General features: G+C 33.6%; 1 protein-coding gene, 1 long non-coding RNA gene and 1 pseudogene across 10 annotated transcripts; 1 reads left to right on the top strand and 2 right to left on the bottom strand.

Moving 5' to 3' along the window:
- Positions 1-9495: 9495 nt before the first annotated feature.
- On the top strand, positions 9496-16047 carry LOC114313408 (B3 domain-containing protein Os01g0723500). 8 transcript variants are annotated; one of them, XR_014339205.1, is made up of 6 exons: positions 9553-9785; positions 13402-13518; positions 14091-14499; positions 14673-14788; positions 14910-15006; positions 15490-15725. XR_014339205.1 is itself a non-coding variant. In XM_082885586.1 (5 exons), exons 2-5 carry the CDS (start codon positions 13426-13428, stop codon positions 15751-15753), a joined length of 849 nt encoding a protein of 282 aa, XP_082741712.1. In that variant the 5' UTR covers positions 9496-9615; positions 13402-13425; the 3' UTR covers positions 15754-16047. The 8 variants fall into 8 exon arrangements, 7 of the variants coding, with proteins under 7 accessions (XP_082741712.1, XP_028115596.2, XP_082741695.1 ...); XM_082885586.1 differs by lacking the exon at positions 14910-15006 and having other exon boundaries at positions 9496-9615; positions 13402-13485; positions 15490-16047; XM_028259795.2 differs by lacking the exon at positions 14910-15006 and having other exon boundaries at positions 9497-9615; positions 15490-16047.
- Positions 11484-12979, bottom strand: LOC114276477 (protein GAMETE EXPRESSED 1-like; annotated as a pseudogene). Its single transcript, XR_014339206.1, has 5 exons — positions 12715-12979; positions 12497-12623; positions 12209-12382; positions 11972-12116; positions 11484-11886 (listed from the first exon to the last, which is right to left on the bottom strand). The product of XR_014339206.1 is annotated as a protein GAMETE EXPRESSED 1-like (transcript).
- A 1436-nt stretch (positions 16048-17483) lies between the features above and the next one.
- On the bottom strand, positions 17484-19525 carry LOC114313426 (uncharacterized). Its single transcript, XR_014339207.1, has 2 exons — positions 19270-19525; positions 17484-17558 (listed from the first exon to the last, which is right to left on the bottom strand). It is a non-coding gene; the product is annotated as an uncharacterized LOC114313426 (long non-coding RNA).
- Between the last annotated feature and the right edge of the window lie 901 nt (positions 19526-20426).

Here is a 20426-nt window from a genome sequence, read left to right as displayed (position 1 = left end):
CCATGTATGTCATCACAGCTCATTGGACGACGTATATTTCGTATATTTGCTTCCGTGGCCCCTAACTATATGATATTCTGTTACGAGGCCTTTGGTAATCCAGGGATTACTGGCCGGTAATGATGCTAAACCGATAGGGGCAGGTTTGGGTTGTGACACGATGTTAATCACAAATCGGTATCTAACATCGCCTTTTAGTAGACGTTCTAGGGTAGTGTTCACATAGTCCATTGGAATAACTTCTATGCCCGATGTAATGTTGTGCTTTGCTGCAAAATCAATCATTCCTTTAGTTTCCTTCAAATCTCCAGCGGCACTCCCAGCTATTGTCTTTCTCCCTATCATTTTCCATTTCTTATCAACAACATTTTTACTTGAAACAAATGTATACATACACGACGGTGATAAATAATTATTTATATCAATTTTGATTCTGTCAAATAAATCTAAAATGCCTTGGATCTTTTTTCTTTAATCCATTGAAAGAAGAAGTAATATTTGCTTACCCATAAGCAAAGGGAAGACTGGGAGCTCAAGTGGCTTTTCTGGTGCACCAACCATAATGAGCTTTCCGTGTGATTTTAAGAGGTTAAGTAATGGTAGGAGATGATGAATTGCAGAGACTGTATCAATGATACCATCGATTGTGCCAATTGCAGCCTAAAAACATTCGAAATTCCAAAATGAGAACTTTTACTACATACTAAAAGAGGGAAAAAAAAGGGACTAATTATACTTATAGTCCACAAAGTACACACTTGTTGCACTTTAATTTTGTCAATTTCATCCGCAAACTACAAAATGTAAGATGAAATGGTCCTAATGCTCAAACCACCTAAATTGATTAAAGAGAGTGAAGAGTATTTTTGAAACCTACGATAAAAAAAAATAAATTAAAAATCAAAAGATTTGAGACTAAAATGTAACAAAACAGAAACCAAAATGTAAATTATATACGTGTTTTTTGATTTTCATGAGTTTTCATGTAAAATTACAAAAAACTTTCCAACTCCCGTTGATCAATCAAGACGGTGTAAGTAATAATAACATGAGAATCAAATCAACAAAATTAAAATATTAAGAATTGAGGTACAACAAAACACATATTTTAAGGACCATTAGTGTAATTAGTCACAAAAAAAAAAAAAAAAAAAAGTTACCTCCATTTGGTCAATGTCACAACTGACCAAGAATGAGTTAGCTTCGAGATGCTCAGCGGCTTCCTTTTTTTTGCTAGGAGAGGTACTAATAACTGTAACTTTAACCCCAAAAGCCTTTGCAAATTTCACAGCCATGTGACCAAGACCACCTAGTCCAGCCACACCCACATGCATACAGGTTTGTCTTGTCCAAAGTACTTCAATGGGCTTTTTGCGTCTATTTTTTTGCGACCGTCTATTTAACTGTAGCAAAAAAAAATACTATTTTCCAAGTCTAGTTTATGTATGTGCTTTATTTCACTTATTTTCTTTTATTCATACTAGCAGCCGGGCACACGCGATGCGTGTGCAAACTTATTTGGAAACTCAATTGATAAAAATTTTAATACATCCCCATTCAAATTTTTTTTTAATTTACATATTGAATTGCATAGTTTTTTTTTTTCTGAATTTAATATGATATATATACACACATTCTCATAAATTTCTGCATTATCTCAAATTAAATAAAAATATAGTCACAAAGATAATATATATAAAAAATCTATACAATTCTTTTTAATGTTTCTAATCACTAATTCAGTACCCAACCAGACAATTAACCCAAATTTTAAGAATTTGACAATTATTTTACATTTCATTCACAAAGCTTCACAAAGCAACCTAAATAGCATATCAAATTGTTTAGTAGTATCGTATCAAATTGAATAAACATCAAAACAATTGTACCTCATCATGACTTCTGGGCCAGGGGATTGGGGCCCCGTAACCCTTGGGTGCTGGAACCAAGCAATTTAAGCCCTTACCTTCTTCGAGACAATGCCGCTCGAATCTCTCACCTTTCTCCATCGAATTAAAATGCCGAATCGCCTCGGTATTGTCCAAACACAGTATATACTCTCTCATACTGTCCATAAAAAGCCCAAACTTCTTAACAACAACCCTAGACCCACCACAACCATCTTCCACCACCTCTGCTTCGATATCACTGCCCCAATTATCCACAACACCTGAGTCGAAGTCTCTGACCTCAAAACCATCCACCATCGTTCCGTTCTCGTCCACGATCCCGAACCTCTCGTGTGGCGGCGGAGGAAGTGGTTTTGGATGGGATGTGGGTGGAATTGAAGATAAGGTTGGATCGGAGAGGGGTTGGGTTTGGGTAGTATTGTTGGTGAGGGAGTTGATATCGAAGGTTTTGTTCAAATTGGAGGAGAAAGAGATGGGGGAAGGGGTTTTGGAAGAGGAGAGAGGGGTTTGACGAGAGTTGAAGAAGATGAGTTGGTGAGAACCATCGGACCAATGCTTGGCCAAGCAGAAGAAAGCGAGTGATATGAAAATGAGACCTGAGATCTTTAGGAATGTTGATGATTTTATGAAATCTCCATTGTTGATGAAGCTTTTCATTCTCCAATCTCTGCTTCAACAGATTTGATCTCTCTCTCTCTCTCTCTCTCTCTCTCTCCCGAGGTTTCAATCGTTCAAAACAGAATTCGAAGATGTTGAAACTGATTTAGAACTACTGTGCAGTTTGGAAACGTGGGGGTGGTGGAATTGATTGGTTTGAATTTATCATGTTACCCTTAACTACAAATTGATATTAGTGCAAAAATAATATAATTATTTAGGAAAAATGGAAAAAAAATTCTAAGAGAGGCTTCAGGCACTTTAATTTTGTCAATTTCATTTGCAAACTACAAAATGTAAGATGAAATGGTCCTAACGCTCAAACCACCTAACTTGTATAAATAGAGTGAAGAGTATTTTTGAAACCTACGATAAAAAAAAAATTAAAAATTAAAAGATTTGAGACTAAAATGTAACAAAACAGAAACCAAAATGTAAATTATATACGTGTTTTTTGATTTTCATGAGTTTTCATGTAAAATTACAAAAAAATTTCCCACTCCCGTTGATCAATTAAGACAGTGTAAGTAATAATAACATGAGAATCAAATCAACAAAATTAAAATATTAAGAATTGAGGTACAACAAAACACATATTTTAAGGACCATTAGTGTAATTAGTCACACACACAAAAAAAAAAAAAAAATTGTTACCTCCATCTGGTCAACATCACGGCTGACCAAGAATGAGTCAGCTTCGAGATGCTCAGTGGCTTCCTTCTTTTTGCTAGGAGAGGTACTAATAACTATAACTTTAACCCCAAAAGCCTTTGCAAATTTCACGGCCATGTGACCAAGACCACCAAGTCCAGCCACACCCACATGCATACAGGTTTTTCTAGTCCAAAGTACTTCAATGGGCTTTTTACGTCTTTTTTTTTGCGACCGTGTATTTAACCGTAGCAAGAAAATACTATTTTCCAAGTCTAGTTTATGTATGTGCTTTATTTCACTTATTTTTCTTTTATTCATACTAGCAGCCGGACACACACGATGCGTGTTCAAACTTATTTGGAAACTCAATTGATAAAAATTTTAATACATCCCCATTCAATTTTTTTTTTTAATTTACATATTGAATTGCATAGTTTTTTTTTTTTTTGAATTTAATATGATATATATACACACATTCTCATATATTTCTGTGTTATCTCAAATTAAATAAAAATATCGTCACAAAGATAATATATATAAAAAATCTATACAATTCTTTTTAATGTTTTTAATCACTAATTCAGTACCCAACTAGACAATTAACCCAAATTTTAAGAATTTGACAATTATTTTACATTTCATTCACAAATCTTCACAAAGCAACCTAAATAGCATATCAAATTGTTTAGTAGTATCATATCCAATTGAATAAACATCAAAGCAATTGTACCATATCACGACTTTTGGGCCAGGGGATTGAGGCTCTATAACCCTTGGGTGCAGGAACCAAGCAATTCAAGCCGTTACCTTCTTGGGGACAATGCTGCTCGAATCTCTCACCTTTCTCCGTCGAATTAAAACGCTGAATCGCCTCGATATTGTCCAAACATGGTATATACTCTCTCATACTGTCTGTACAAAGCCCAAACTTCTTAACAACAACCCTAGACCCACCACAACCTTCTTCCACCACCTCCGCTTCGATATCATTGCCCCAATTATCCACAACACCCTGGTCAAAGTCTCCGACCTCAAAATCATCCACTATCGTTCTATTCTCGTCCACGATCCTGAACCTCTCGTGTGGCGGCGGAGGAAGTGGTTTTGGATGGGATGTGGGTGGAATTAAAGGTAGGGTTGGATTGGAGAGGGGTTGGGTTTGGGTAGTGTTGTTGATGAGGCAGTTGATATCGAAGGTTTTGTTCAAATTGTGGGAGAGAGAGACGGTGGAAGGGGTTTTGGAAGAGGAGAGCGGGGTTTGGCGAGAGTTGAAGAAGATGAGTTGGTGAGAACCATCGGACCAGTGCTTGCCCAAGTAGAAGAAAACGAGTGATATGAAAATGAGACCTGAGATCTTTAGGAATCTTGATGATTTTATGAAATCTCCATTGTTGATGAAGCCTTTCATTCTCCAATCTCTGATTCACCAGATTTGATCTCTCTTTGTCTCTCTCTCTCTCCCGAGGTTTCAATCATTCAGAACAGAATTCGAAGATGTTGAAACTGATTTAGAACTGCTGTGCAGTTTGAAAACGTAGGAGTAGTGGAATTGATTGGTTTGAATTTATCATGTTACCCTTAACTACAAATTGATATTAGTGTAAAACTAATATAATTATTTAAGAAGTTATGGCCATTTTAGGAAAAATGGAAAAAAAAAAATTCTAAGAGAGGCTTCAGGCACTTTAATTTTGTCAATTTCATCCGCAAACTACAAAATGTAAGATGAAATGGTCCCAACGCTCAAACCACCTAAATTGTATAAATAGAGTGAAGAGTATTTTTGAAACCTACGATAAAAAAAAAATTAAAAATTAAAAGATTTGAGACTAAAATATAACAAAATAGAAACCAAAATATAAATTATATACGTGTTTTTTGATTTTCATGAGTTTTCATGTAAAATTACAAAAAAATTTCCCACTCCCGTTGATCAATTAAGACGGTGTAAGTAATAATAACATGAGAATCAAATCAACAAAATTAAAATATTAAGAATTGAGGTACAACAAAACACATATTTTAAGGACCACTAGTGTAATTAGTCACAAAAAAAAAAAGAAGAAAAAAGTTACCTCTATCTGGTGAATGTCACGGCTGACCAAGAATGAGTCAGCTTTGAGATGCTCAGTGGCTTCCTTCTTTTTGCTAGGAGAGGTACTAATAACTGTAACTTTAACCCCAAAAGCCTTTGCAAATTTCACGACCATGTGACCAAGACCACCTAGTCCAGCCACACCCACATGCATACAGGTTTTTCTAGTCCAAAGTACTTCAATGGGCTTTTTGCGTCTATTTTTTTGCGACCATGTATTTAACCGTAGCAAAAAAAATACTATTTTCCAAGTCTAGTTTATGTATGTGCTTTATTTCACTTATTTTCTTTTATTCATACTAGCAGTTGGGCACACGCGATGCGTGTGCAAACTCATTTGGAAACTCAATTGATAAAAATTTTAACACATCCTCATTCAATTTGTTTTTTTTTTAATTTATAGATTCAATTGCATAATTTTTTTTTCTAAATTTAATATGATATATATACACACATTCTTATATATTTCTGCATTATCTCAAATTAAATAAAAATATACTCACAAAGATAACATATATAAAAAATCTATACAATTCTTTTTAATGTTTCTAATCACTAATTCAGTACCCAACCAGACAAGCAACCCAAATTTTAAGAATTTGACAATTATTTTACATTTCATTCACAAAGCTTCACAAAGAAACCTAAATAGCATATCAAATTGCTTAGTAGTATCGTATCAAATTGAATAAACATCAAAACAATTGTACCTCATCACGACTTCTGGGCCAGGGGATTGGGGCTCTGCAACCCTTGGGTGTTGGAACCAAGCAATTCAAGCCGTTACCTTCTTCGAGACAATGCCGCTCGAATCTCTCACATTTCTTCGTCGAATTAAAACGCCGAATCGCCTCGGTATTGTCCAAACACGGTATATACTCTCTCATACTGTCCGTACAAAGCCCAAACTTCTTAACAACAACCCTAGACCCACCACAACCTTCTTCCACCACCTCCGCTTCGATATCATTGCCCCAATTATCCACAACACCCGGGTCAAAGTCTCCGACCTCAAAATCATCCGCTATCGTTCTATTCTCGTCCACGATCCTGAACCTCTCGTGTGGCGGCGGAGGAAGTGGTTTTGGATGGGATGTGGGTGGAATTAAAGGTAGGGTTGGATTGGAGAGGGGTTGGGTTTGGGTAGTGTTGTTGATGAGGCAGTTGATATCGAAGGTTTTGTTCAAATTGTGGGAGAGAGAGACGGTGGAAGGGGTTTTGGAAGAGGAGAGCGGGGTTTGGCGAGAGTTGAAGAAGATGAGTTGGTGAGAACCATCGGACCAGTGCTTGCCCAAGTAGAAAAAAACGAGTGATATGAAAATGAGACCTGAGATCTTTAGGAATCTTGATGATTTTATGAAATCTCCATTGTTGATGATGCCTTTCATTCTCCAATCTCTGATTCACCAGATTTGATCTCTCTTTGTCTCTCTCTCTCTCCCGAGGTTTCAATCATTCAGAACAGAATTCGAAGATGTTGAAACTGATTTAGAACTGCTGTGCAGTTTGAAAACGTGGGAGTAATGGAATTGATTGGTTTGAATTTATCATGTTACCCTTAACTACAAATTGATATTAGTGCAAAAATAATATAATTATTTAAGAAGTTATGGCCATTTTAGGAAAAATGGAAAAAAAATTCTAAGAGAGGCTTTAGGCACTTTAATTTTGTCAATTTCATCCACAAACTACAAAATGTAAGATGAAATGGTCCTAACGCTCAAACCACCTAAATTGTATAAAGAGAGTGAACAATATTTTTGAAACCTACGATAAAAAAAAAATTAAAAATTAAAAGATTTGAGACTAAAATGTAACAAAACAGAAACCAAAATGTAAATTATATACGTGTTTTTTGATTTTCATGAGTTTTCATGCAAAATTACAAAAAAATTGCCAACTCCAGTTGATCAATTAAGACGGTGTAAGTAATAATAACATGAGAATCAAATCAACAAAATTAAAATATTAAGAATTGAGGTACAACAAAACACATATTTTAAGGACAATTAGTATAATTAGTCACCAAAAAAAAAAAGAAAAAGTTACCTCCATCTGGTCAACGTCACGGCTGGCTAAGAATGAGTCAGCTTCGAGATGCTTGGTGGCTTCCTTCTTTTTGCTAGTAGAGGTACTAATAACTGTAACTTTAACCCCGAGAGCCTTTGCAAATTCCACAGCCATGTGACCAAGACCACCTAGTCCAGCCACACCCACATGCATACAGGTTTTTCTAGTCCTAAGCACTTCAATGGGCTTTGTGCGTCTATTTTTTTGCGACCGTCTATTTAACCGTAGCAAAAAAAATACTATTTTCCAAGTCTAGTTTATGTATGTGCTTTATTTCACTTATTTTCTTTTATTCATATTAGCAGCCGGGCACACGCGATGCGTGTTCAAACTCATTTGGAAACTCAATTGATAAAAATTTTAATACATCCTCATTCAATTTGTTTTTTTTTTAATTTATATATTCAATTGCATAATTTTTTTTTCTAAATTTAATATGATATATATACACACATTCTTATATATTTCTGCATTATCTCAAATTAAATAAAAATATACTCATAAAGATAATATATATAAAAAATCTATACAATTCTTTTTAATGTTTCTAATCACTAATTCAGTACCCAACCAGACAAGCAACCCAAATTTTAAGAATTTGACAATTATTTTACATTTCATTCACAAAACTTCACAAAGCAACCTAAATAGCATATCAAATTGCTTAGTAGTATCGTATCAAATTGAATAAACATCAAAACAATTGTACCTCATCATGACTTCTGGGCCAGGGGATTGGGGCTCTGCAATCCTTGGGTGTCGGAACCAAGCAATTCAAGCCGTTACCTTCTTCGGGACAATGCCGCTCGAATCTCTCACCTTTTTTCGTCGAATTAAAATGCCGAATCGCCTCGGTATTGTCCAAACACGGTATATACTCTCTCATACTGTCCGTACAAAGCCCAAACTTCTTAACAACAACCCTAGACCCACCACAACCATCTTTCACCACCTCCGCTTCGATATCACTGCCCCAATTATCCACAACACCCGGGTCAAAGTCTCCGACCTCAAAATCATCCGCCATCGTTCCGTTCTCGTCCACGATCCCGAACCTCTCGTGTGGCGGCGGAAGAAGTGGTTTTGGATGGGATGTAGGTGGAATTGAAGGTAGGATTGGATCGGAGAGGGGTTGGGTTTGGGTAGTGTTGTTGATGAAGGAGTTGAGATCGAAGGTATTGTTCAAATTGGGGGAGAGAGAGATGGTGGAAGGGGTTTTGGAAGAGGAGAGAGGGGTTTGGCGAGAGTTGAAGAATATGAGTTAGTGAGAACCATTGGACCAGTGCTTGGCCAAGTAGAAAAAAACAAGTGATATGAAAATGAGACCTGAGGTCTTTAGAAATGTTGATGATTTTATGAAATCTCCATTGTTGATGAAACCTTTCATTCTCCAATCTCTGATTCACCAGATCTGATCTCTTTCTCTCTCTCACGAGGTTTCAATCGTTCAAAACAGAATTTGAAGATGTTGAAACTGACTCATTTGGCAAGTGTTTATTTTAGCCTAAAAGTCAAAAAGTTACTAAAAAAATAAAAAAATCTATAACCTATATAAAAAAGTTAAAGATTTTTTTTTTCTTTACTTTTTGCACATCTTTTCGTAAAAAATCAAAAAGTCATTCTAAACATACTAGTTTTTTTTAACTCATATTTTAGTAAAAAATGTACTAAAATAGCCTGTTTTCAAACGAGGCCTGATTTAGAACTGCTGTGCAATTTGGAAACGTGGGGTGGTGGAATTGATTGGTTTGAATTTATCATGTTACCCTTAACAACAAATTGATATTAGTATAAAAATAATATAATTATTTAAGAAGTTATGACCATTTAAGGCCAAATTTGGCAAGTTGAAAAAAAGTTCAAAAGTTATTCAAAAAGTTGAAAAATTATCACTATTTAGCAAAAGTCAAAAATTACGACTGCACAACTTCTAATCTTAATTTTTTCCTACACACTAATTTATACAATTTTTTAATACACATTTTTTTTTTATAAAAAGTCAAAAAATTAACCCAAATATCTATATTTTTTTTTCTCAATTTTTTAATTTAAAAAAATAAAATGTATATTTATTTAGACATCCAAACAAGTCATAAGAGAAATGGAAAAAAATTTGTAAGGGAGGTTTGTGGACACCAAAGTTCCTATTGGGTTTTGGGTAGATTTGCCCTAGTCAGCCTTGCTCAAACTCACGACATCCCTCTGTTTCTCTAGCTCGGCCAAACACAGGTATGAACCACTCTCTCTCTCTCTCTGTATATATATTTGCTAGGGTTTAGATCGATACATTCATCTGCCCTTCGCGATTTCTATTCTTCAATTTATGTTCTTTGCGATTTCTTCTCATGATCGATGCCTTCAATATCATTGAAACTGTTTTCTTCGTGATTTCTTCAATGGTACATGATTTCTGTTTTTCGCTATTTCATTTCATGTAGTTTCAATTTCCAGCAGATAATCGCTCTGTTCGCACTCTCTTCTTCTCTTCGATCATTGTGTTTCCTCTTTCTATCTACTTCTTATATTTCCATTGTTGTTCATCGAGGCCATTTTTATATTTCAATTCTTGATAATTTTTATCGTGATTTCTGAGCATCAATACTTTTTTCGACATATGCAAAAATTGCTACATATATAGGTCAATGGTGATATATATAGAATTGTGGACCTTTGATTAATTTCATTGATATACCTATAGTTGTTGCTGTGGATTGCAATTGAATTCCTTTAGATTGTGTTTTATTGAGTGATTCTCTGAGAGCAGTGGATTTGGGCCAAGGTTTTCCCCTTCTCTCTTTTATTCTTCTTCTGATTCGGGTATAATTTGCAAAGAATCAATTATAATTTTCGTTCTGCTAAGCTTTCTGATTTCAGTACAGTATACAACATGAATGTATGTTTTGATTTCATTATAATTTGTATATGTTGATTACAATTTCAATCTGTGTAGTGCTTTTCATTACAAGTTAGATTTGAATTTGATTTTCTCTGAGATTAAACATTTTCAAAGTTCCCTGTATGTTTTATAATCTTTGTGATGTTAATTGATTGTGATTTGAATTGTAAGGTTAGCCTTTGGAGAAGCAACAAGAGCAGATCCAGAATATTTATGAATTTGATATTGACAACTTGATGGTTGTGCTATGCTTTAGGTTTTTCAAAGTTTTTCTCTAAAGCACTTTGAACTACTACTATTAACAATCTAGTCCCTAAAAGTTATTAATAAATCTGCTATAGATAAGCTTGGATATGGTCAAACTACCTATGTATCATTATATCTTCCTCTTCTCATCACATCATTCTTATTCATGCAATTGCTCTTGATGATCGGATGTGTAGCTAGAGAAGGAAATATAGAGAGTATGCTTTTAGTTGAAATGGGCTTGAAGGAGCTTGTTTCATGTGGATTTTCATTTCATGTTTTTAGGTTATTCATTTCATGTGGATTTTCATTTCATGTTTTTTGGTTACTCTTTAAATTTAGATTTATTCTTTTGGAGAACTCAGTAGTGAGAAAACATGTTGTCACTATAGTGGGTGGATGAAATTTCCATTTTGAGCGTAATGTATTGAGGCCTATGATTGCAAATGCTCTTCTACATGTAAGTCCAGTTAGCATTTTATAGATATTATTTGGAAAAGGCATATGATATATCAGACATGTAATTTAAGAACCTAGGTTCCTTTTAGGAGGTACAAATGATGCTAGTGCATATGATAATTAGCCATAGCTACCATGTGAAAAAATATGTATATCCTTGTTGAAGTTTGATATTCTCTTATGTGCTTTAATTGGTGCTATGTTCATCACTGCAATTGAGTACATTGTGCCCTTTTCTTGACTTTTGTGTTATACTTGAAAACGAATTGAAAATCGTTAAATTCTTTGTACCCTTTTCTTGACTTCAAATGTAATTGGAATGCTTGTGTATGGTACGAAATGATATCCTAGTTAATGGACCTAGTTTGGCTGTGGCAACCCCCAGAACTGTAATAATCCATGATAGTATGAATTAACTGAGAAAATAATGTTATATTCTTCCTAGATTTCAAGAATCCCACGCATTAAAAAAATAACTAAAAAAGAGTATAATAGATGAGCAGAATTCGTTTAATGTGAACTCATAAAATGTTAAATTACTGGTGCATACAAATGAGATCAAGTGATAAATAGATACAAAATAGGTCAAGACTTTTGAGGGAAATTAGTGAAATTACTGATAAGATTACAGATGATATTGCTGACGACGAAGATTGTACTTTATTGTTGTTATGGTTGTTGCAACTGAATTATCCTCAACTTCCTCTAGAAGTATGTAGTCAGGGTCTTCAAGATTGTCTAGATCTTCTGGTAACTCAGTGTCAACCCAAGAAGACCAGTTCATTTCACTATCCATGCCCACATCCCACAACTCTTTATTTCTTTGCTTGCCATAAAACTGCTCAGTGAGATTCTCATTTAGTTTTAGTAGCATCTGGTAGTTTAACAGTTCATAATCCCTGCATAATATTCAAGCCATAATTATGGGAATTAAGATCCGTGAATGCATTCTTTATTACCCAAAGTACATCTGATTCTACATACCTGTATGTACAAATAGCTAGAAGCTGGATTGATGCAAGAACCACAGCGAGTGACCTAACCACACTTATTATCCAAGCCTGTTGTTCAATATCATCCGGTGCATACCTTATTGTTGCAAATTCTATCAAGAACGTGACACAAAGCCCTACAAATGAAAATACCCAAAACCAATAGTTCTAATTTATTTAAATTTAAGAAAAATAGAAAAAATAGAAATCAGTAACCTGGATGTGATACCTATATAAAGCCTGGGTCTCACAGCATAGGTTTGCTTTGTACTAGTGAACATGTAGAGGATGAAGATTGAGATAGAGCTTTAATAAATCGGGATTCAAGCAGCATGGCATTGTGCAAGGCGAAGAGCTTATCTAAGGCCACAAACATGCTTGCTTGCTTGCTTTGATTCAAAAGCTTCCTGTAAGTAGACATGGAGGTTTCGATAGAAAAAAACCTCTTTTTTAAGTAATATGCACTAGTAATTCAGGTATTTGAATGTAAGAATAAGTGGTTTATAGAAACAACAACCAGAGCTGCCAATATTGTTTTTGAACTTTCAACCAAATGATCATGGGCTTGTTGAAGCAGTTCTTGTCTTCTAAGAAGCTCCTCTTGTTGTCTATTCCTAAGTTCAGCAAATTCTTGCAGAGTACCCCTGTAAATACCGAAAAGAAAATAAAATTTTCTTAGGGAGGACCTTGATGGAACTTTTTTGAATTTGATGTTCTTTTTTTTTTTTGTTTTACCTGTTCTCTTCTAGAGCCTGCAACTGAAATTTAGTTAGTGATTGAAGACCCTCAAAAGCCAATGATTGCCCATCTAGAACTTGCTTTTGCTTCTCCAACGAAAATTGCAGCTTGAATAGCATTTTTTAAAGCCTAAAATTAAAGATAGTTTTGCCAAATTTGTCTTCAAATAAATGGTTTGGTGCTATTATTTTCAGATCTTATATGGTAGATTTGTTTCAAAATATTCGTTGCTAGAAGCTATTATTGTACTATTTATAAAATATTATTGAAATTTATTTGCAACAGTAACAAGATGGTTGCTAATACATTGTAAGCTTTTTTTTTTTTTTTTTTGCGACGGCAAAACATCAGTCACCATAAGTAGGTTAGGCAGTCGCTAATAGTTTGCGATTGCTGTTTTGCGTACGCAAAAAGTATTTGCCACTCCCATACTTGTGACCCCCATTTGCCGTCACAAAAAGTCTTTTGCGACTGTATTTCTAGTATTTGCTACGGCTTGTAATGGTCGCAAAAAATACTTTTTTTAGTAGTGTAGGTTATAAATTTCCTTTATAAACTTATTGGATTAGAACACCTCTAAATGAGATTTATCAATAAAAAACCTAAAGAAAAAATATAGTGAGTTATTTTTTTCTTTTTTTTTGGGGAGGGGTCCTTGTGATGGGTTGTATTTTTTGGATGAAGAGGTTTCTACAAACAAGCAAACAAATGGCGCCGCTTGTGATCAAAGACGACAAATTGGGTGCGAGACAGCCTCACTTCTTTAAGGTGTTTCTTCCTCATGTCAACTCTGAATGTCTGGTAATCATATATATTCATACCGCTCTGCTATTAATTTTTTTAGGTTGAGATTTATTCTGTATTAATATAATTTTAATTTTTATGTTCATTAACTAGTGCTTTTCAATGTCTTGTATTGATATAGATGTTCAAATTTCAATCATAGAAGCTATGATATTTGCAGCCCTTTTATGCTTTTTAGCCTTTTCGTTTTTTGTTTTTCGTTTTGTGCTTTTGCTTTTGACATAAATTGGACAATGGATCATAAATTTGTTATGATCATTCGAATTCTGCTTTAAATTTGTCATAATCTGTTATTTTTACATGACTTATACTCAAAACCTTTATAGAGATCTTGAGTGTCCCATCTTTTATAGCTTTCAACCATGTTATGTTTTGTTTTGTTTTCACATTTGCATAATTTGTATTTAAGATTGAAATTTTAAGTGTCATTTTTTTTCTTTTTCTTTTTCTTTTTCTTTTTCTTTTTCCTTTTTCTTTGCAATCTTGTTCAATGAAATGTTTGATGGACCAACCTTCTGTTAGTTTATGGCCATTGAGTTGTTGACTAAAATTCATTACTTTCATTGAAGCATGTTCCTTCAGGATTTGTTGAACACTTGGAAGGCAAGACATCAGGGTCAGTTTTCTTGACTGGTCCAAGTGGGAATACTTGGCAAGTTAATTTTATTCAGAAAAAAGATGGTCTATTTTTTCACGAAGGATGGTCTGCATTTGCGAAAGATCACTTTGCAGAATACGGAGATTTCTTTGTTTTCAAATACAACGGTGATTTTGATTTCATTGTGATGGTGTTCGACAAAAGTGCATGTGAGAAAGAAGCTGCATTTCATGCAAAATGTACTCAAGACATTAGTAACTTCGTTAAAAATAAGGGAAAGAAGAGAGTGAAATTGCAAGAAAATGCTTCACACGAACCTTTTGAAGGTGTGCCAAAGAGCAGGACGAACACTCAGTCAAAAGCTACATACAGAAAGAATGGTAATGGCTTGAGCTATATAGTCCTCTTTTTTTTTTTTTTTTTTTTTTGAATCTTGTGAATTAGGAAAAATGAAGAATAAATTAAGGTGAATAATAGAAAATCATGAGAAATAGTTTGAGCAAAAAGTGACAATTATAGACATCAATTTTATGTATTTATTTATTTGAAACAGAGGACGGTGGACACGAATTGTCAATGTGGGAAGGAACTCATGAGAAAAAAGCTACTCACCGCCCTTTTTTTGTTAGCCGTATGACGAAGGGCAATGTTAAGCAAGTATTTATTTTGGTGAGTTTATTCTACTATTTTTTTTTTTTTTGTTGAGATTTATGGAGTATTGCTTTGCATTTTAATTTGTTTTTGTTTTCTTAGATTGGATTATGGATCACCTTCCATTTATTGTATGCAGAGGTTAAGATGAATTCCATAAAAAGATTATAAAACTTGTCAAAACAGAACACTTGAAAGTTGAGCGCAAGAAAGTGGCGTAAAGCGAATATATGATGGTAATAAATTAATTTACATTTTGGAGTATATTCAGAATTTATAATCACTACATGAATCCGTTGGAATAATTTAGTAGGTAGTAAAAAAAATTGAGTTTCGCTTATTAACAAACTGGCTTCGACTCATGAATAATCTTGACCTTGTTAAAGACATCAATTAATCTTGACTAGGGTTACTCTGGTAGAGCAGAGATTTATATTTGGATTTTGAGTGTATATGCGTGTTACAGGACTGAATAGGCAACATACTTCCTCTATTTTCCCGTTGGATGTTCCAAAACTTTATTGGCCCCATTTTAGTCTCATGCATTGGGACTGCCCTTTACGTCAGCAAATATAAAGTTCAATGGGCCTTTTTGAAATTACATTGTTTTTGTTTATGAAAACATGAAAAATGAAAACAGAACAGGTGGTTTGTTCCATTTTTACTTTGTCCTACTGTTAAACTGCACTTAATTTATTAAGTGATTATTGCTGATGCAGTACCTCCCGCCTTCATTTGTAATGGAACATTTTCCAAGGTACGAAAACAGGCAAATCATTCTCCGTAATCAAGAAGGTAATCAATGGATTGTCAAGCTTATTCGTCGAGCCACTTGTGGTTCTTTTTGTGCGGGCTGGCCTGCCTTTGTTCGTGATAACCGTGTTAAAGAAGGAGACATGTGCAGATTCGAACTAGTGAGCGAATTCGAAATGCTCGTACACATTGCCAGAGAGAACAGAGAAAGTCAACAAGTGGATGCATAAAGTGCTTAAAACAACACAATTCAGTAGTTTTTTGGTTCTACAGAGTGAAATTTTATGGTTTTGATTCTATATCTAGGCATCTTGCAAAGCACTTTTTTGGTTTCTATTTATTTAAATTATATTTTATTTTTATTTTTTGGGTTAGTGCCTCTTTTTGCAAGGTGGTGCATTTGCTTTTGTACCGTGAGGATAATAATATGTTGGGTCTTTTTTAAGTGTTTAGTATTGTTTCACTGCCTTAAAATTGTAATTAATCATTTTTTTCTTCTTATGTAATGTTTATTTTTGAAACAATCTGAAGATTTTAAGTTGTGATTGATTTACAATCTCCGGTGCTAGAAGACTGGAAATTAATCACAATTCACACATTTTATATCAAAACAAATTCCGAAAATCAATCAACAAAGATAATTTAGTTTGTCAGTCATATAAAATTTTAACTGGGAGGTTAGGAGTTTCTTTTTATTAATTAAAGGCAAAGATCGGTTATTTATTTTTCATTTTGGGTTATTCATTGTTTTTAGTTGATTATTTTTTTCATTAGCTATTTCTTGTGATGATTGTTGAACTACAAGATATGTGTTTTTGGATCTTGGTCGTGTGGTTTGTTTTTCCATTATGGGTTATCTCTCTTGTTGATTATTGAGCTTGTAGATGTGGCGTTGGATTATTATTGTTCATTTTAAATAAAAATATAGGGGTAAAAAAATGATTTCATATTTTTCGTTAGGTCTGTTCTTCTCCATTAGTCAAAGGCAGGTAGGTATCTATGAATATGTGATTAGGTTTTTTTTTTTTTTAAAAAAAAAAAAAAAAAAAAGAAAAAAGAAGAAAGAAGAAAAAAGAATATATTTGAAATAGAAAAGATATTTTCTTTTATCTTATTTTAAATTTTCAACACAAAGCAATTTGAGTCTGTGCTAAACATTGGAGCTTTCTACAATTATACATATGACATTTTTTTTGTTGAATTCATTACGCATAACACACATTATTAACCCATTGAACAACATCATTTAACACATCAACCTTTGAATGAAGACTCTCTCAGAAGATACACAATTTAACTTGCAAAACAGTTGGCTTTGACACATCCTCAAAGGAACAAAAGTTCAATTATTATTAGCCAGAAGGGCCTCTTTTTAGGTAGCATATAGTGTGTCACCGATGTCAATCACAAATATAAATTATATACGTATTTTTTTGATTTTCATGAGTTTTCATGTAAAATTACAAAAAAACACCCAGATTCCGTTGATCAATTAAGACGGTGTAAGTAATAATAACTTGAGAATCAAATCAACAAAATTAAAATATTAAGAATTGAAGTACAACAAAATGCATATTTTAAGGACCATCAGTGTAATTGGTCCCAAAAAAAAAGAAAGAAGTTACCTCCATCTAGTCAACGTCACGGCTGACCAAGAATGAGTCAGCTTCGAGATGTTCAATGGCTTCCTTCTTTTTGCTAGGAGAGGTACTAATAACTGTAACTTTAACCCCAAAAGCCTTTGCAACTTTCACGACCATGTGACCAAGACCACCTAGTCCAACCACACCCACATCCACATGCATACCAGGTTTGTCTAGTCCAAAGTACTTCAATGGCTATTATAGACTGTGATCCCAGCACACAGGACAGGAGCACCAGCATCAAGTACGCACTTCTTTTTGCGTCTATTTTTTTACGACCGTCTATTTAACCGTAGCAAAAACTATACTATTTTCCATGTCTAGTTTATGTATGTGCTTTAACCTTTTGCACCTTGCTGCCAACCTTTGTCACTATGCCTGCAATCTCATGGCTGCAATGTGGAATTCAATGGGATTGATATTGGTTTGTATACCGTGCATTTCAACTACTAGTGTGAGAAATTGAAATAATATCGATTTTTAGGTTCTATTTGTTTCAATAAAATAATAATAATAATAATAATAATAATAATAATAATAATAATAAAAAGAGCTAGTTTTTGGCCGTTTGGTTTCAGCCCATTTACTTGACAATTGAGAGGGAAAAAACTTGTTAAACAAAATTTACCCGATTTGGTAAGGAAAAATTAGTAAAACATCTCTTTTCAACTTTGGATAGTAGGAGAGATCCAATATTTATTTATTTATTTATTTTTATTGGCTAAGATCCTTCAATAAAATTTCTTTGTGATCATATTAGATAAATTCAAAATATCAGAGAAATTTTTCTATAAAAATTAAAATTTTTTGTGTCGAATTTTTTTGTGTGAAAATATTGAGAGACTCCAACTACTATAAAAATATTACATGTCCTTTATCTTTTATCTTATAAAATCTTAATATTATAAAAAAAAAAAATTCCCCATTTGGTAACTAGTAAAACCAAAAAAAAATAAAAATTGTTGTCTTTAGTGATTTATTTTAAGACTTTTTCAAGTAAAAAACATTCAAAAAAAGTTCATTAAAGAAAAAAATTGCGCAACCCCACTTAAACTTTTTGAATAACAAATAAATAATTTTTTTAACATTTGTCAAGCCCAACAACTTTATCATAATTTTTTTTTTTAAATAAAAATAAAAACTACTAAAAAAGTATTTGTCTCTCCATCTCTTTGGAAACTCTCCTTGCGATGGGCTGATGTGTGCTCTGGGTGAAGGGTGAAACTTGTGTTGAGTGGAATTTACAAACAGAGATAATAGAAGAAAGTGAAATTAAATATATCAGCAAGGAAAGTCAACAAAATAATGCAGATAATAAAGGAAAATTTAAAAAAAAAAAAAAAAAAACTACTAGGTGCATAGAAATAAATATATACAATTTAAAAAAATACACAGAAAGTGCACTGTATAATTAAGATGTTGGAAAATGTATCTTGCATAGATTTTGTAGAAGTTTTTTTTCTTTTGAACTGATTTTCTAAAAGTTCGATGACATAAATATCTCCTACATCATGCATTGTGTATTCATATGTGCATGAGAGAGAGAGAGAGAGGGGGTGCAATTAAACATATCGACATGCCCCATTCATCCTTGAGGAAGTGAAGGTCGGAATGACAAATTTCACAATACAATACTTTTAATGTCACGTCATATTCTTTATTTTCTCTGAAATATCAATTCTAATGGCACATAAATATATAAGAGGAATTATAAAGTAACGAGAAGATTATAAAATAATTATAAATTTATAATAGTGTAAGTAGAGCCTATATTATGGTACAAATAATATCACATTTCATTTGAATCAAAACACAAATTCATTTACATTCTATATTTTTGTATTTATTTTTCCCCACTAATTCACAGTTCTCCTTTAAATATAGGGATTGATATTTCAGAACATTTATAACTAATAGAAACGAAAAGGAAAAAAGAAAAAATATTAAAATCTTTGCATGAATAGTAGAATTTTGGGTGAGGATGCATGTCATGGTTTTAAATAACAGTATTATATTATCAGTTTGAGCGATATATTATCATACTGATAAATAACAGTATTTTAAATTTAAAATTTTAATACGTAATGACTGATAGTTAGATACCATCGAGAGAAATTGAAGGGAGAGAGGACCCCAGATGTATCTCTGCCTGCCCATCCGAAAGCCTTCACTAGGTGCTCTTCCTCTGGGGTTTTTCCCATTTTTTTGTTTTTTTTGTTTTCAAAAACTATAAAGCAAAAATACACAAAGCACAGAGAGAGGAAAATGTTTTTGAGGAGTGAAAGTTGGACGATAGGGTTTGCCAAGGATCCCTGTCCCCAAATATTCCTGTCCCTTGTCTCAAATCACCCCCAACCTCTTGAGAATTCTTGCTAGATGAAGTTTATATGGCAGTAGTGAAGGAAGGATCCAGATCCTCTGAGGTTGGGGTTTAGTGACGTAATCGATGAGCACTAATAATATAATCGCAAATGTTGACTTTTGCTTGTCTGCTGAAATTACTACTTTTCTCTCCATCCAACCAACAACCAGTGGCGGAGGGAGCATTTGGCCCATGCGCCCAGGAGGGGCACATAAAATTTATGTTTTAATATGGATTAATAAATTATTTTGCACTTTGTTCCTTTTAAATTTTAACATACACTCATATTTTTTTTAAAAATTTTTTAATAGTTCTATAATTTGTATTATTCAAATATCTGTTCGGTAACGTTTACGTTTTCAGTTTATATTTACAAAAATTTTATAAACTGATTTTTATTTATTTTTAGAAAAACATAAACTACAAACGCGTTTGGTAATTAACAAAATGTTTAAAAAATTTTAAAAATATAAAAAAAAGTGAGAAATGGCAAGTGGTGGAAAGTGGCGGCGGAAGACGGGGGTGGAAAGTGGTGACGGTAGGTGGTGGGTAGCGGGTGATGGTGGTGGGTAGGGGTGGGCGCGGGTTGGTTGCGGCCACGGAACCTCCAATCCGCCATCCGTCCGCCACATTAGCGGATTGGAGAAAATCAATCTGCATCCGTCCGCCAATTCGGCGGATGTGGATCGAGCGGATTAGCTGTTTGGCGGATGGATGCGAATCGGTTTGGCGGTTTAAAATTTTATAAATTTTCAACATAATTCAACTTGTGCACTTCCTCAAAAAAAGAAGAAAAAGAAAGTATTACATTTAATGACTTAAAAAAATATTACAATCACTGCATGCCTCATCCAAAGTAAGAAAATTTGAAACTTTAGAATATCACAATCACTGCATG

The sequence above is a fragment of the Camellia sinensis genome, chromosome 1 (assembly GCF_055761805.1).
Source record: "Camellia sinensis isolate YWXY chromosome 1, ASM5576180v1, whole genome shotgun sequence".
In the NCBI taxonomy this organism is placed as follows: domain Eukaryota; kingdom Viridiplantae; phylum Streptophyta; class Magnoliopsida; order Ericales; family Theaceae; genus Camellia; species Camellia sinensis.
This window is presented reverse-complemented; position numbering and strand designations above follow the sequence as displayed.